At 39.2% G+C, this 16,070-nt stretch overlaps 1 protein-coding gene across 1 annotated transcript; it reads left to right on the top strand.

Moving 5' to 3' along the window:
* Positions 1 to 1,549: 1,549 nt before the first annotated feature.
* vimr2 (vimentin-related 2) lies at positions 1,550 to 13,346 on the top strand. Its single transcript, XM_059515739.1, has 10 exons — positions 1,550 to 1,917; positions 2,738 to 2,879; positions 3,167 to 3,325; positions 3,495 to 3,614; positions 5,288 to 5,383; positions 5,921 to 6,058; positions 7,519 to 7,635; positions 11,195 to 11,305; positions 11,378 to 11,502; positions 13,052 to 13,346. The coding sequence occupies exons 1-10, from the start codon at positions 1,817 to 1,819 to the stop codon at positions 13,092 to 13,094; spliced, it is 1,152 nt and encodes a 383-aa protein (XP_059371722.1). The 5' UTR covers positions 1,550 to 1,816; the 3' UTR covers positions 13,095 to 13,346.
* Positions 13,347 to 16,070: the final 2,724 nt, after the last annotated feature.

Raw genomic sequence — 16,070 nt, 5'->3', positions numbered from 1 at the left:
CATGCTCTCCGGTCTCCTCCTCTGTCTGTTATGATGACACAACCACAAACCATAATTATAAGTCACCTTGAATGATGGCAACAAGGGGATGAGGTTGCCTTCATTAGATCTGGACTCTGTCTATGAAATGTATTCTTTTGAGGTCTTTCTCTGTTCTGGATCCTGTTGTGCTACAGAGACGTTAACATTTTAACTGATGTGCTCAGTGGGTCTGGTCTTTTATCTGTCAAGTCTTGTGATGAAGACTGAGTTGTGGTCCTTCTATTTATATGTATGTTAAGTGTTCTACTAACCCAGACTGGGATGATTTTGTGTACGTTTAGAGTCTTTGTGTCCTTTGTTGGTGTTGTTTCATGTTACTTTTACACGTTCTGTTTCTGTGTCGTGACATACCGGCATATGTTTATCTCTCTTGATCTCGTAGTATACATTGGGAAATTCTAAGAATTCTGCTGGTTTTTAACTTCTTGTGCCAGTCAGTCTGGTTTAGTACTACAGTGTGTAAAGAGGAAGTCTCCTCTGTTGTACTCGTATTATTCATCACCCCAATGCTCAAATATTATTGTAGCACAAACCACACAAGCTGTTTCCCCACAATGTGTGTCTGTCCATTAGCAACATTTCCTCAAAATCTCACTGGAAATGTTTTGCGTGAGTCTTGCAACTTGGAAAAAGAGTTGTAAGCGTTTTCTGACCAACTCGTTCTGCCTTCCCTTACTGTCAGAAAAAAAATGTGCACAAATTGTAGTTTTAGGCAGAAATGTGCACAAATTGTAGTTTTAGGCATAAAGCTTGTGAAAGTACACTTAAAGAGGAACCTTTGTACCTTATCTACCCCTAAAAGGAACAGTACCTAATATGTACCTTTTATGTACTACTGTACACTTTTAGGGGTAAATAAGTTACAAAAATGTGCTTGAGGTACTGACCCAGTGACAAGCTGTAACAATTTCTGCTCATTTTTCAGAGATTGTTGAAAACTCTTAAGCGGTGATGTTCTGTGAATGATATAGGCTGTGGTTTGAAGTCATCCAATGATCTCGGATGCCTAAATCTCTTCACATCCTCTGACATGTTTACAAGCCCCCTGTCTCTGAGCTTTCTGTTGGGCTTATTTTTTTCTAATTTCTGCTTTGGGAAGGGCCACAATGAACCTCCGCTTTCTTATTCAAACATTTATTGCCTGATATCATTCTTTTCATTGCCAATGGATGATGTTCCTGGGAGGACCTCATTGCAGAAGACTGAATCAGAGGAACAAAAAAGCAGATGGCCATTACACAGATTTCTGGTGTGCTGTGATCACCACCCTGCCTGTTTGTTTATTGTTGTGACCTGTCTTTCTATATCTATTCGGTTTTTGTAATGATGTCTCTGGTACTTTGCAGATGGATACTTGCACATACTTTGTTTTATTTGTGGGGAGGGGCCGGGCATCTAATTTATTCAATGAAATAAAGACGAATATGATGACGCTATTGGGCTTCTTGAAAGGTTCCTTTTTTTTTTTTTTTTTTACTGCTTGCTAAGTCTGTATTATTATTATTATTATTATTATTATTATTGCTCAAATAAGTAATGCTAGTGCAACCTCTGTCATTGTCCCAGTATAACTGCTTTCTGAAGGAGTGGCCTCCAATCTCTAAATTGTTTATGCTCCATGTGAAAGGTTTATTTTCTGACGCTGTTGCTCTAGTTAGTACACCTTGTGTTCAGTGAGAGATCCCACAAGTGCCTGTGACATTCTCAGCACCTGCGTCTATAAAGAGCCCCGGTTTGCGCAGTGGTCATCTCTTCTTGCTGTCCTGCTGCTGTCATGGCCCTGCTGAGAGTGTCTTCCTACCGTAAACTGTTTGAGGAGGAGCAGTGGAGCCAGGCTGCAGGACGCTGTGGAGTCCAGGTCCGCTTCAATGCCAGGTCAGTGCTTACAGATCTGAAAGCCTACACGTATGCTTTTTTGAACCCTAGAAGTTCATGGCAATACACATTACCAATCAAAAAGATTAGGAGATTTACGAAATATCTTCATGGAATATGATCTTTACTAAATATCCTAATGATTTTTGTCATTAAAGAAAAATAGATAATTTCTACCCATACATTTTTTTTTTTTTTTGCTGCAAATATACACATGCTACTTATGACTGGTTTTGTGGTCCATGGTCACATATGTAAACGTTATGGGTTAATACAGTTTTTAAAAAAAAATGCAATTTGAAAGAAGCTGCATTTTAATAATAAAAAGGGCAATATTGTTAAATATTACAATGTAAAGTTATTGATTTCTGTTTTAATATTGTAAATGGTAATTTATTACGGTGATGGCAAATCTGAATTGTATTGCTGAAAGCTGAATTGTAAACTACAAAGGGATTCAATTAAAAGAACATGTTTGTTTAGATCTGATATTTACCTACTGATTGTACCAGAATAATTAGATCATAACACTAAGGGACTCAAATGGCTTTTGAAAAAGTTTATCTTATAATAACTATGGGAGGAAAATCTGGCAACCAGGAATACACATCCATCTAAAATCCTAAACTAAATCATGTAAACAATGTCTTCACTCTTTCTTCTTTCTTTGGTTTCTGAATAAACTACATAAACATGTTATCAGTTAAGCTCTTTTATGCTTCAGTATTTCCTCTTTTTCCTTCAGCATTGTTTGCTTATGCTTGCATAGAAAATAAACAAGCCATTGCAGACTTCGGAAAGCTTTCAGTGTGTTTGACAGGGGTGGAGTTTCAGTGCGTGAATGTCCCGAGCTGGATTTTGCTGCAGCTCGTGCCCTAAACAAGGAGGGTGTGGCACGATTTGTCAGTGAACGCTCTGTCATCGCCGGCCTCAACGATCGCCTGGCCGGCCTCATCGACGTGGTGAGCCATATGAACATTTCCACATCTTACACACCCAAGGTTCTGCTGGCTAACAACCAGCTGTGCTCGTGCTGGATCTAATGGGTTCCCTGTGTGTGCCCCAATTATCATATTTCCATGATTTTTAATGGGGTCAGTCATTTGCCTGAGGGTTTGAGGAAAATCATATTAAGGCCATGAAGATGCTGCAGTCACAGTGTCCTCTACTGCGTGGAATAATAATATACAACAGTTTGAGCATAAGCAATTGCAATTATACATGTCCTCTACTTTTGGGACTATTGTAGGTTCGGTGTCTAGAAGAGGAGAATGAATCTCTGGAGGCAGAGATTCTTGAGCTGGAGGAAATGCTGGAGTCGGAGCAGATCTCCACCAGCACCGTCAGCATCAGCGGTCCTGTGGACTACAGTTTAGAGGCTGTGATAGAGAGGCTACGGAAAGAGAAGGTACCGCTCAGAAATTCCAGCCTGGGTGGTGCTGGATATTTATGCCTAACTTGATGTACGGTTATTAAATTGATAAGTCGCGTGTTTTCTCTTCAAATGTCATAGTTTCTTGAACACGTGATCTATTTTATTGGTTCTTTCATTGCTGCTGGCCTATCGTTTCCCATAGGAGCTGATTTTATGCAACACTGAGGAGCTGAAGGGTGAGCTGCGGCGTCTGCAGATGAAATACGATCAGGTTGTTGAGCACAAGAGACTCCTCCAGCAAGAGCGAGAAGATGTTTCTGTGGTAATGCCATGAATACTGCAGATGTTATTTGATATGTGGTGTACATACAGGCCTTAAATGTTTTTGGACACTTTCACCACATTTAAAGTTGAATTTCACTGGTTTTGATGCATTTTAATATCAAGCCAACCCTTTGAAGAAATTATACATGGTCTTTCCTCAAAACTAACATTTCTATTTTTACTTTTCTTGTTATTTTTGTGGTTTATTTTTAGACCAACTGCTCCAAGATCGTTTTTAGTGGATGTGTCAGTTTCCCATTTCTCACAGAATAAATCACTAGAGAAAATATATAAAATATTGCTGGTATGTTTTACTCTATGGACACATTAACTATGGACAAGTTTGACAAACACAACATATCCAGTACTGTTTTATTTTGATTTACTACTATTACTATTATTTTTAGAATTTTAGTTTTAGTAATTTTTTATCTATATATTTCTATTTACATAAAAAAAAAATTGTGACATTTTTTTTATTTTTACATTTTACAAAAATTATCTTAAATAGTTTTGATTTAAATTAACAATAACAACACTGATCAAATTCCTACCAGATTCAAGTCTATGCATTAATACACCAGGATACAAGCTTTTAAATAAACTACACTTTCCCCACCACTAGATGGCAGTGTTAGTCTGTGCTGTGGGTGGGGTGGGGCGGGGTGCTCTGACTCCAGTGGAGGTGTGTGAAAGTCCCTGGAGTGGCACAGCACAGCTGCTGCTCCCAGATCCACTCTGGAGAGTCCTGATTACAGGCCTGCTGACTCCCGGCCAGCGGCCACTCTGAAACCCGAGCTTCTTTCTGTAGAAACCACTCTGTCACCCCACAGATGTCAGAGCACATCTCCAGTAAAAGAGCAGATGTGGGAAAGCTTTCACTGTGCCTAATAATTCACTCATTCAGCCTCTCATATCTCCTAGATGCAACAGAGCAGGGCTTAGCTCTCCGGCTGGGCTGAGAGGAGAAAGGAGGGTTGGAGGGAAAGAATAAAACAGGAAAAGAACCAAAAAGGTAGTCACTAGGATAATATATGAGAGGGGTTGCAGCTGTATAAATAATATACTTTAGAGACATAAGCATGCAATTTTGTATCTTCACTATTCTGGTGTTAACTGGCATTTTAAAGAAGCGATGATAACGATTAAATGAAAAGAAAATGGCATGAGAAAGTATAATTTTAAAGCAACTCACTGGAATGCGTCCACCATAGTGTATTTTAGCCCTTCGGCAATGTAGAATAGAGGAAGCAAATCGGCATCGAAACGCTGTCTAGACTCTCTCCAGTACTGGGCTTGTGTTCACGCTGAGATAACGGGAACAGCAGCCACTGTGCCAATTCTAGGCTCCAGGGAAGCGTGTGTGTGCAATGCGCTTCCTCTGCCACCCAGACCCACCGTCACACTGCTGCATTCGCATGCAAATGCTTTCATTCTGAGTAATTTAATTCATCGCCAATTAATCAGGCACTTAAGATACCCAGATGAGCCGAATAAAGCACGGCTTTGTCTGAACGTTGGATGTCGGGCTGCGTATGTGGATCTCTCCTTCCCTGCATTGCAGTCTTTGCTGGGGAAAAACCTGGTGGCACTGATGATTCTCACGATAGAAGATGTTGGGGGGTAAGAGCTTGGAGTTTCAATTTACCTTATTTCCATTGCCCTGCTCAGGAGGTGGATGCAATTACCACTGACTGCCTGGCCCTTCGAGAGCAAGTGGCCATCTATGAGGAGCAGCTGGCCGCCATGGACAGGCAGCACGAAACGGTAAGACTATTGCGTCAATAACACTTCTTCTTGTTACTTCTTAGTTGTGATCAGAAAGGGCCATTTTGTTTTAGATCTCTGAATTCTTGGAATGGTCTTCTGGGGGTTTTGCCATTAAAAGCGTCTCCTCTGATAAGTGGGAACAAGGTTTTGCGGAATGGAGACTGACAGGAAACATGGTCCCTCAAAACACAAAATGAAAGAATATAGTATATGGGGAGTCTGTGGGTACTCAAGTGCTTGAAACAGAGAAATATCCATTGACCTCCCTCTGGGACGTGCGGCATAACTCACAGTTCAAGCGAATGAAGTGAAAACAGAAGTTTTGTCTTGTTTTATTAACTGCTATTATTATCTTGATACATCTGCCACTCTCTCATTATTCATGTTGAGAAGAACAAGCTGAGACTAAGACTCAATCTCCTTTTCATGAACACTTCATCAGGCCCAGATTAATGAACCGCTAGCCCTTTCTCGCACGGGCAGATATTGTTACCTGAGGAGAAACAGAAAGTCATAATGTTGTGTTGTCCACAGAGGCTGGGGAAATTGTGTGAGCCCATGACTCTGGATGAAGGTTCTCCTACTGTATCCCTGCAGTTCCCCTCCTTTGATATCTCTCCAGCCATCATGGACATCAAGGAGTACTATGGCACACTAGCTGAGAGCCTCAAGGTGAATTACAGATTTTTAGAGACATAGACCATCTCGATAAATATTGACATTTTAAGTACAAGCTAAATTGACAGATTTTCTATCATATACACTGCTGTTCAAAAGTTTGGGTCAGTAAGTTTTTTAAATAAATCTATTCAGCAAGGATGCAGTATATTGATTAAAAGTGACAGTTAAGACAGTTAGAATGTTAATAAATGAATGCTGTACTTTTCAACATTTTCTCAAAGAATCCTGAATAAAAGTGTCACGGTTTCCACAAAAATAATAAGCAGCACGATGATAATAATAATAAGGAAGATTTATGAAAGATCATGTGGCACTGAATACTGGAGTAATGGCTGCTAAGAAATAATAGTTTATTAAATTTATAAAAAATAGAAAACACTTATTTAAAGATCTAATAATATTTAACTGTTTTTTTGGTCAAATAAATGCTGCCTTCTTTAAAGAGACATATAAAAGACGATGTTCAGTTCAATTCAAGTTTATTTGTATAGCGCTTTTCACGATGCAAATCATTGCAAAGCAGCTTTTCAGAAAATTAAAGTTTCTACATTGTATTTATCAATAGATTATCTCAAGTGGATGTCCATATGACAGAAATGTATGGTGAAAATCAATCAAAATCAGTTAATGTAATATACTAATAGAATAATATACAAGATAATAAAAGTAAACAAAACCAGCGTTCCAGGGGGTTTAAAGGCCTAAATTTAAAGCTCATTTAAGCTCTTTAGTTAAAAAATATATATTATTTGAGCTGAGAGCACTATTGTCCCCTCTGTGTCGTTTGAGGAGTGATGGCTCTCTAAAGGTCATCCTACAGCACCAGTGCCCTTTAACCTCATTTGCCCCAAAAGTGGCCTGCTCTCGACCAGGGTCACGGCGGTAATCAGAGCTCTGGAGCCCTTCCCAGGCTTCTATGCAGAATTAGTCTGGAGAGGAGAAGAGAGCACTTCTACAAGAAGACACTGGAGAGCCTCTATAGGCTATTAGAGACTTCTAGTGTGTGTTTGTGTGTGGGTGTAAGATAAGCAGGCCAAGAACAACTCCTGCTCTTGTGCCAGAAGTTGTACATGCACAAAAACCAGCTCACACATGCACAAACACATCCTTTACCACCCCTCTCTATTTTCATTTGCTCTGCTTTTCTATTCATTGCTCGCTCTCAGGTGGTCTCAGAACCAAAAACTAGTGCTTTGTTTCATTAGCCCCGCACAAGGTCCAATTGTTTCGCTCACAATTGATATTGATTGGCATTTTGGGGAAACAGTAATTGTAGGCTGATTTTTGACTGGTTGCACCTGCTCACCTGATGGGCCTTCATTTGCTCTTCTTTCTTCTGGGAATAATCAGTGATTCATCTTCACTGCCTGCAGTCTGCAGAACTTAATGGGTGGTAACTCTTCTTCAGAGATGGAAGAAACTTAAAGCTGTGAACCTTTCCTGCTTTTCAGTTTGAGTTCAGAGCCTCGAGCGCTGCAGGAAAGGAGGAGGAGCAGCTGGCTAAGTTGATTGGAGGGGAAGTGAAGGACGTCTCCAAAGAGACTGATGTGAATGTCCTCAAGAACTTGGTGAGTGAGTTTACCATTAAAAACCACTTCAGGGGTCCAGACTGCTACCAAAATGGTCGCAAATTAGGCAAAAACACACATTTGTCACATTTGGTGGCAATTTACAAAACCTAGTTTTAGTTTAGGCAGATATCTTCTCATTAAGAGTGCATACCCTACTGTTTCCTACATGAAATAATGAACACCGTCTGATTTACACACAAATGATTCTTATGACCCAGTACAGAATGGTCTTGAACGTGCATGTGAGTTAGCAGATTGAAGCAGACTCACTTAGTGAATCGTTCAGGGCTGTGATCCCCAAAAGCATCCTAAGCCTAAATTGATCGTAGCTGGTTTCATGGGTCTACGATGTACTTAAGCTTACTATGCTTTTGAGAAACACAGCCCAGAACTGTTAGAGCTCACAATAAATTGTTCATTTTTAGATTTTATACAAACAGGCAGAAATATTTGTACAAAGCAGAGACATTAATGTGTCACAAATACAGTCTGGATTGAGTTACAGTGAAAGGTAACTAAATGCTGCTGACGAACCATTTTAACTATTCTGTAATTTGTAAAATAAAGTCTTTAGGCTCTTTAATGTTACGTTTTAGGAGACAGACTCCCTCGTGAGTCTGTCATTGTACAAACAAAAACGAACCTTCGAGGGGTAGAGGTGCTTGTCCATATTTGTCTTGCTGTTTTGAGCTCTTATAATCTCTGTGGTCACAGAACAATAATTTAAGGGATTTGGCCCTACGTTAAAATGTGGTTGTGACTCTCAAGCCTGTGCGGTGTACATGGCCACAGCTTAACTCCAATGATTGACCTGAACACCCACCACCTCAACAGCTCAGCATCAGACGTGAGTTCCTGTGTCAGCCCTAATGCTGAAAATCAGCGTTTAGGAGAGCAGGCAAAAGCTGAGGAGTTTTTGTGGGGGATGGTGTTTCACAATGCAGCGTCCTCAGTCAGACTGACAGCTGAGAAATAAAGTAAGAGAACTCCTGCTGCCCGTAGTGTTTATTCTGAGAGATAGGACCATGAGTTTGTGAGGAGTGTATCGTCTCTAACAGTGTTTATCTTCCTCACTGTCTTCCATTATGAACAATACATTTCACAGTCTGCCGACGCACTCTCTTCCCCAATCATAAACTTCATAAACTTCACACGTTCCTGCAGTGCCTAGGGAGACAGCAAATCACAGTAATAAAATCTCACCTGTCAGCCTCCCTACCCGACAGGAAGAGAAACTTTAGGTTGAAAAAAAAGAGGCAGGGAAGAAAAAGTGACAAAAGGGAAATCATTCAGGATTTATGTTCGCTGCTTCAGAAAATCGTTGGCTAGCCACAACTGACACCTTTACGTTTAAGATAACAAACAGGGCGGTTTGGTTCTAATTATTGTGGTTGTGGTCGTAGCCCCTCTCTTAAAATAAACCGACCGTCTTCAAGTGAACGGCTCACTCTCATAACACAGGATCCTGTTTCCTGATCAGTGATGGACAGTCTTGCTTCCTCCTTTCATACTACATTCTCTCTGTATTTTCTCTCTTCTTTTCTCTCCTATCTGTTGTGTTTCCAAGCTTGTGTCAGAAACCTTTGCAGGATGCCTTCCTACCTTGGAGGCACGTGTGAATCTAGTGTTTCTATAACATCCTGTCTACTAAAATCCCTTCAACTGGTCAGGTTTTGAAAGCAGCATAGATGTCCTTTATATGATATACAATTCCTTCTGTGCATTTCAGTGGCTGGCGGAAAGAAGAATGGTTAAGAATGTAACCAATGATCCCATTTCTGCTGGGAAATATGTTTTGTAGTCGAGAAATATTCAGTATTTATGAAACTCACTTGAACTCATGAATGTTGTCAGTGAGAAATAGGAGTGTCCAGGACTAAGAAAAGGCAAATATCTTTTGAATTACTAATTTAAAACACATGCTAATTTCTAATTCCAATTTGTATTTGAAAAGCTTTTATTAATAAAATACATGTTTATAAAAAAAGTATTAAAATATATTAGCACATTATCCATACACCTTGGAGTGTATAAAACTTCATTATTTTCAAAAATGTTTTCAGTGTATTTTTTTTTTTTTTTTAAGTAAAAAATGCTTTTTTAAAATATTTTATTTGAACCCTTTACAAATATTATGAATTATTAAATCAAAAATAGCAGGTTTTTGGAAGGTTGGACCACATGACATTTTACAACCTGAGCTAACTGTGCCTTGATGTCAGATTAACTGATATTTTTAGTGATGTACTGACCTCAGCATGTTTTTAAAGAGACTTTTTATTTTTCTTCATTATAATGTCAGGATATTTTTTTATTCCATGCCCCAGAAAATTATCATAATAAATTCAAATGTAAAATAAAAATAAATACTCCTCATAGACAAGCAAAATTCAAATCTTTATATATTTAAATTACATTTTTAATGTAGTTTGATGTAAATTAATATATCAAGACAAAAATGAGAGTTGTGCCACTGACCCACAGTTTTCTTAAAATGCTCTCTATGATTTTTTTATTTAATTTTTTTACTGGGCAGCAGGCAGATGTCTGGTTTTGGACACATCCCTAATTTACTTGTCGGCCTATCTCTCTTGCCATTAAGGAAGGATACTAGTGATCTTTTTGCTCTTTGAGACAGTTTGCCTAAACAAACTGTTAGTGGTGAAATCAGGTCTCGTTTAGCTGTAGACATGGCTAGTTTTCTCTAGTGGGGGGGCCACCGGCCAGACCACCTTACTCTCACTCCAGACCCAGAGTGGAGTAACAACCATTTTCATCGGTTGACGTATCATCAGCTTGTTAATAACAGAGCTCGGAGCCTCCCATGATCTACCTGAAAGTGAAGCAGAGCGTGCAATCTCCATCCATCTCTGACAGCTGACTGTTTAACTTACCTGATTACAGTAATTACTCACAGCAGGCCAGCTCGTGCACAGAGGTGTGGCTGACAGGTCTCTGCGTTGTGTTTGTTGATGGGTGAATATGCAACATGAAACTTCGACTGTTTTCAGACATGTTCTCACAATTGCTAGTTTAAGACCAAAATAAGTCATTTAAAATAAAGTCATTAATTAGAACATAATGTCATGTTAAGCTCTGCTCTGTATTGTTATACATTGTGGATCTGCATCAGTTTGTTTATGCACAGTGAAAGTCTTTGTTTGGACACTCGCATTCATTTTTTTTTATTGAATTATTTACCATTTCCCCTTACATAAAGGGAGTTATGGAAATTATATAGTGATGATAAAGTTAAACAAAAAAAACTTTCCTGTATTTTAGATTTAAATTATCCACCCTTAGTCTAGATTATAGCTCTGTACAATCTGGCCAACTTTATGGTGTGGTTTTTAAAGAGTATTGATAGAGTTTCCAAATTATATGCTGGATGCTTGTAGGCTCTGGTGTAATATCTTGTCTAATCCGTTATTTATTTTAAACATTTTTAATAAATGAAACCGTATGCAACTGTATGCATTTAAGCATTTTGATCACACATACATTCATTCAGGTGTGTCCAAATCTTTCCTTGTGCTGTATGATTGTGTGACTGTAGATTGCAGAGCTGCAGAAAGAAGTGACAGAGCTGGAGAAGCATGGAGACGAGTTGGAGGCTGAAATAGAAGGCAGGAAAACCAAATACCTTGAGGAGATAGAGGAGCTGGAGGTACACACACTCACTCTTCTTGTTCTGCTGCAGCAGTTCTCAGTATCTCACCACAGTGCTGTCTATGTTCAGAATTACATTTGTCAGCTGGAGGAGGAGGAGGCTGATCTTCGGTTCCAGATGAAGGATCAGAGTGGGGACTATGAAGAACTGCTGAACCAGAAGATGAATCTAGACATAGAGATAGCTGCTTACAGGTGATAGAAGTTATAAGAGTCATTACTGGTGCTGTGTAAAGGCAAGCATTGCTATTATTGATGCTTATACATTAACATAGTACAATAACATTACTCCAGTCTTCAGTATCTCATGATCATTCTGAAATCATTCTAATATGCTGATTTGGTGATCAAGATTTTCTTTATTATTATTTTTATCATTGTAAAAACAATATCAAAATATATATCAAAGTTTTTTTTTTTTTTTTTGTTTTTTTTTTTATAATGAAACCTTTTTGTGACATCATAATGTTTTATTCTAACTTCTAAAAATATTAATGTTTAAAATAAGTAAATAAAAAAATACTGACCCTAAACCTTTGAAAGGTTGTGTAAAAATTCAGCTTGTTGCAGAGAAGTGTGCTTTTACCATTAAAAGTAATAATTAAATAGCTATTACTGTTACAAGTGATCAGACTTAAGGTTTTACCAAGTAGACTGTAAGACAAACAAATCAAAATATCATATGTGATATTTGCCCCCACCCCAATTTGAAAATGGAAAATAGGAAAATGATAGAGCAAAGACTAAATAAATATATAAATAAAAACAACAAAATATCAAATATAAAATATCCCATCTCGCTTTAATATATATTTACATTTTAAAGAATAGATGCGTGTTGTATTATATCATTGCACTGCAGGGTAAATGAATGACACAATGCATGATGAAGACATACCTAAGAATAGTGCCCTCATTCCTGAGGCCAAGATGGGTCACAGGAAGTGCATCCCCTTACAGTTTCAGAAACATGAAGTAATTTCCTGCTTTCCTTAACATGTTTTTTTTTTCATGGCATCACCGGATTGGGAATACTCTCCATCTCCACTGATGTATGTGGCATGACGCATCCACCATGTAACCTTAATCCTTTGATATACCCCTAAAATAGAGCTTCCTGCCCTTAGAGGTTTAGGAAATGACAAGTTTACAAACAATAGCTCATTAAAATGAACAGAAAAAGACAGTTTTGTCTTAGTAGGCCAGACTGTTTATATCACACCTCTTTGCCTTCTGGCCCTTGCAGTAAGATACAAAGTTTTCTCAATATACTAGTTTCATATTACTGCTGCTTTCTCATCCTTGATGAATAAGAGATGAAGGCTTGGCTTGTATGTTCTTGCAGATTTTAGATAGCTGTCTGCTCCACAAACCCCTAATGGCACCGTGCTGCCATCTCCATTGGCATTTGGCTTGTGAAAAATCCCAAATGTAGTTTTTGCCAGATGCTGGTTGGCCACGTATATCTCTGATGCCACATTGAGCATCATCATTAGTTTAAAATGTTGTAGACTCTTATCCAAGGATCTGCATAGCCAACAGTTGCTTATGATTACCCTTAGTTTAGTTCTACATTGAACCCTGTGACAGTAAGATTGGGGTTTTAATAGTTGCCCTAACTCTTCACTAGTGCAGATAGATTTCAGATTTAACATTGCTCTTTGTGGGGTGTTCAGAGTCAGATGCCTCAGGCTAATCTTTGGGTCAAATAAAAGCAGAATTTTTTCATTTTTTCCTTCTGCAGGGGTTTGGTTGAAGAAGAAGAAGAGAGACTGAGCTGCCTGTAAGCTGCAAGAAGAGGTGATGCTCTCTTCTGGACTGAAGCAGACACAAAGAAACACTAAAACCACATACAATTCAACCCTTAACAGCAAGTCTCACAAATCAAGAAAGTAAAGAAAACAGCTGTCAGACACACTTAACCTTCTGAGCAGATGTAAACCTTCACTGACAGATGAACTTCAGGGAGTTCGTGGAAGCTCATTGATAACGGGTCAGTGGCAGGTAACCCCGGGTCTTCAAGAAACACTGGATCTGTGCAGCAGACCTTTCTATTAATTGAAGAATCCTAAAAAATACATAATTGTTCCCCCAAAACATTAAGCAGCTCAACTGGTTTCAACAACAATAATAAGAAATGTTTCTTGAGCATCAAATCAGCATATTGGGTTACCGATGTTTTTTTATCAAATAAATGCAGACTTGTGAGTGTAAGAGACTTACACTAAAATAAATAAATCTTACCAGCCCCAAACTTTTTTAATGTACACACATTTCCTTGTGCTCTGTTGAATCTAAACCTTTCCTGTACTGTCCAAACATTGTTTTAGAGCATTTACATGCACTTTAAGAGTTTCACTTGGAATAAAAAATCATTTGTCTTATTAAAGTGCTTTAGTCTGACCAAAATTGCACCGTTCTGGTTCTGTAGTTCCAATATATGAGACTTAATGAAATTGTTGCTTGATTTCATTCACCTTATATACACACTGCTAGTGCTAGGGGGAAGTCGTGGCCTGGTGGTTAGAGAATCGGACTCCCAATCGAAGGGTTGTGGGTTCGAGTCCCGGGCCGGCAGGAATTGTGGGTGGGGGGAGTGCATGTACAGTTCTCTCACCACCCTCAATACCACGACTGAGGTGCCCTTGAGCAAGGCACCGAACCCCCAACTGCTCCCCGGGCGCCGCAGCATAAATGGCTGCCCACTGCTCCGGGTGTGTGTTCACAGTGTGTGTGTGTGTTCACTGCTCTGTGTGTGTGCACTTCGGATGGGTTAAATGCAGAGCACAAATTCTGAGTATGGGTCACCATACTTGGCCGAATGTCACTTCACTCACACTCACTCACTTTACAGTTACGTATTCAGTTACGTATCATGTTATGTATACATGGACAGAAAAGAAAATGTAGCTTGACTACCCAAAATTATGAAAATAAAATTAAAAAGTTGGATACAAATTTATTGACTAAGTTAGACAAGACAGATAAAATTGATTGACTTGTTGGACATTTTGCCTGTCTCTTGTCATCTGTAGCTCATTTTAAATTGAAAATACCGACTCTTTTCGATGCAACAGCTTACAGCGTTTAAATAAATATTTGCCTTTGAAATCAATCAGTCTTTTTCCTCATCTGTCTGAACTCTAAGTTCAGTACATTTCACTTTTATGGGGGTGTTTTGTGCTGACACGGACTTGAAAGAGACCACAATCGGCCTTCTGTCAGTCAAGTGCCATATTGTTTCACCACCTTTGAAGTCTTGAAACGGAGCGCTGTGGAGTTTTACCCAGCGAGCCCTTCAGTCTTCATATTGACCCTCACTTGTAAGCGCCCTGTGCTATTAACCCTATCAGAGGCTTGTTATCTGTGCATTTAAGATGAAAAATGCAGCTAATAATGGATTAGATAAGATTATCCAGGACCCGTGAATTCCTGTTGAACTGAAGCTCATCTGGTAAGGCCTGCGGTGCGGCTGAACTGACCTGTGCAGCAAAACTGACTTCTTTAATTCACTGGATATGAACCATGGGCGGCAGGAGAGGAAGTCGCTCTGTCTTTGGGGCCCTTATTTTCACTGCTGAGGTACTTAGTCATTCTTGTTGCCCAAGGGCACCAGATCACCCTGAACCTCCCCCTCTTTAAACACTCACCCACCCCAAAGCCTTCTGGGTGCTTGTGATGAAGTATGGGACCCTGGGCCTGGTCCACTGGCCTGTGGGCATTTTGGTTTGCTTCTGGCCTTTCCTGAGGTTTGACAATGGAAGAGGGGAGGGGAGGATCTGACATCAGCAGGGGGGAGCAAAAGGTCATGTGGGGATATTTGGCAGGGCATATTTTACTCAAGTCTCTTTGTCTTTCTTTCTGTTTTGAATTTTTTCCCCAGTTTGTCTCTGTCTCTAATGTGATGAATATTGTGTTCTCATTACTTGCTAATTAGTTTACTGTGTGCTGATGTACCTCAAATTAAATTTGATCAGTTAAATGGCTTCTTAAACATTGGTAATGTTTTTAAATCAATTTGCGCTACCTTGTTAATTTCGTAGGGATGGTTTGTGAGTCATTCACAATTGCGTAATTTCCATTTTCTCAATTTGAAAATCGTATCCAGGCTGAAAACAACTGATTAGAACAAAAACAACTGCACATTAAAACAAGAACTGAGTGATTTTGCTGATGATGGTAGGGGTTGGACATGATGTATTGGTATGGGAGTTTCAGCCCTCGTTTTACCCCCCCAGTGGGCTTTTATGGGACCTTTGAGGGGCTATTAACCCCTTGTAGACCAGCAGTGACATTGAGAGGTCAGAGGCCGGTCTTCCTTTTAGCTTTCAGACCTTGACAACTTGGCATTAGGGGTCAGTCATCAAAGCTGAGGTTTGGGTCAGTGGTCAGTGACACCCCTGGCCTTTTAATCCTGATGGCCTTGATGAGAAGTGAAAATGGAGGCAGAGATCAACGGAGAGACATCTATGGATAACAAAGATTAAACGCCAGCTCTTAATCTTAACTAATACTAATGCTTATGAAAGTTTACACACCTGAGTCTGTTATTGCTACCCACACATCCAGTCTGTGTGCAAGCGTGAATACACCGATGTTAATAAAAAGGTTCAGAGTGAGAATAATGAGGTCAATCGCACCCATGTTAGATAACAAACAATTTATAAAAAATAATGAATTATATTTAGCAATAATGATACAGTGTTTTGAGGTGTATTTATTAATATAAGTATTTATTTGTAATTTATTGTGACTTAGTGAAT

This window comes from Carassius carassius, chromosome 29 (assembly GCF_963082965.1).
Source record: "Carassius carassius chromosome 29, fCarCar2.1, whole genome shotgun sequence".
In the NCBI taxonomy this organism is placed as follows: domain Eukaryota; kingdom Metazoa; phylum Chordata; class Actinopteri; order Cypriniformes; family Cyprinidae; genus Carassius; species Carassius carassius.
Note: the sequence above shows the minus strand (reverse complement) of the source record. Positions and strands in the feature narration are given on the sequence as shown.

Bases quoted from the DNA above. Each gene is read 5' to 3' on its own strand.
- vimr2 (XM_059515739.1), top strand. From the start codon at position 1,817: ATGGCCCTGCTGAGAGTGTCTTCCTACCGTAAACTGTTTGAGGAGGAG. The intron at 2,880-3,166 runs GTGAGCCATATG...GGACTATTGTAG, and splicing joins TGGCCGGCCTCATCGACGTG to GTTCGGTGTCTAGAAGAGGA. The intron at 11,503-13,051 runs GTGATAGAAGTT...TTCCTTCTGCAG, and splicing joins ATAGAGATAGCTGCTTACAG to GGGTTTGGTTGAAGAAGAAG.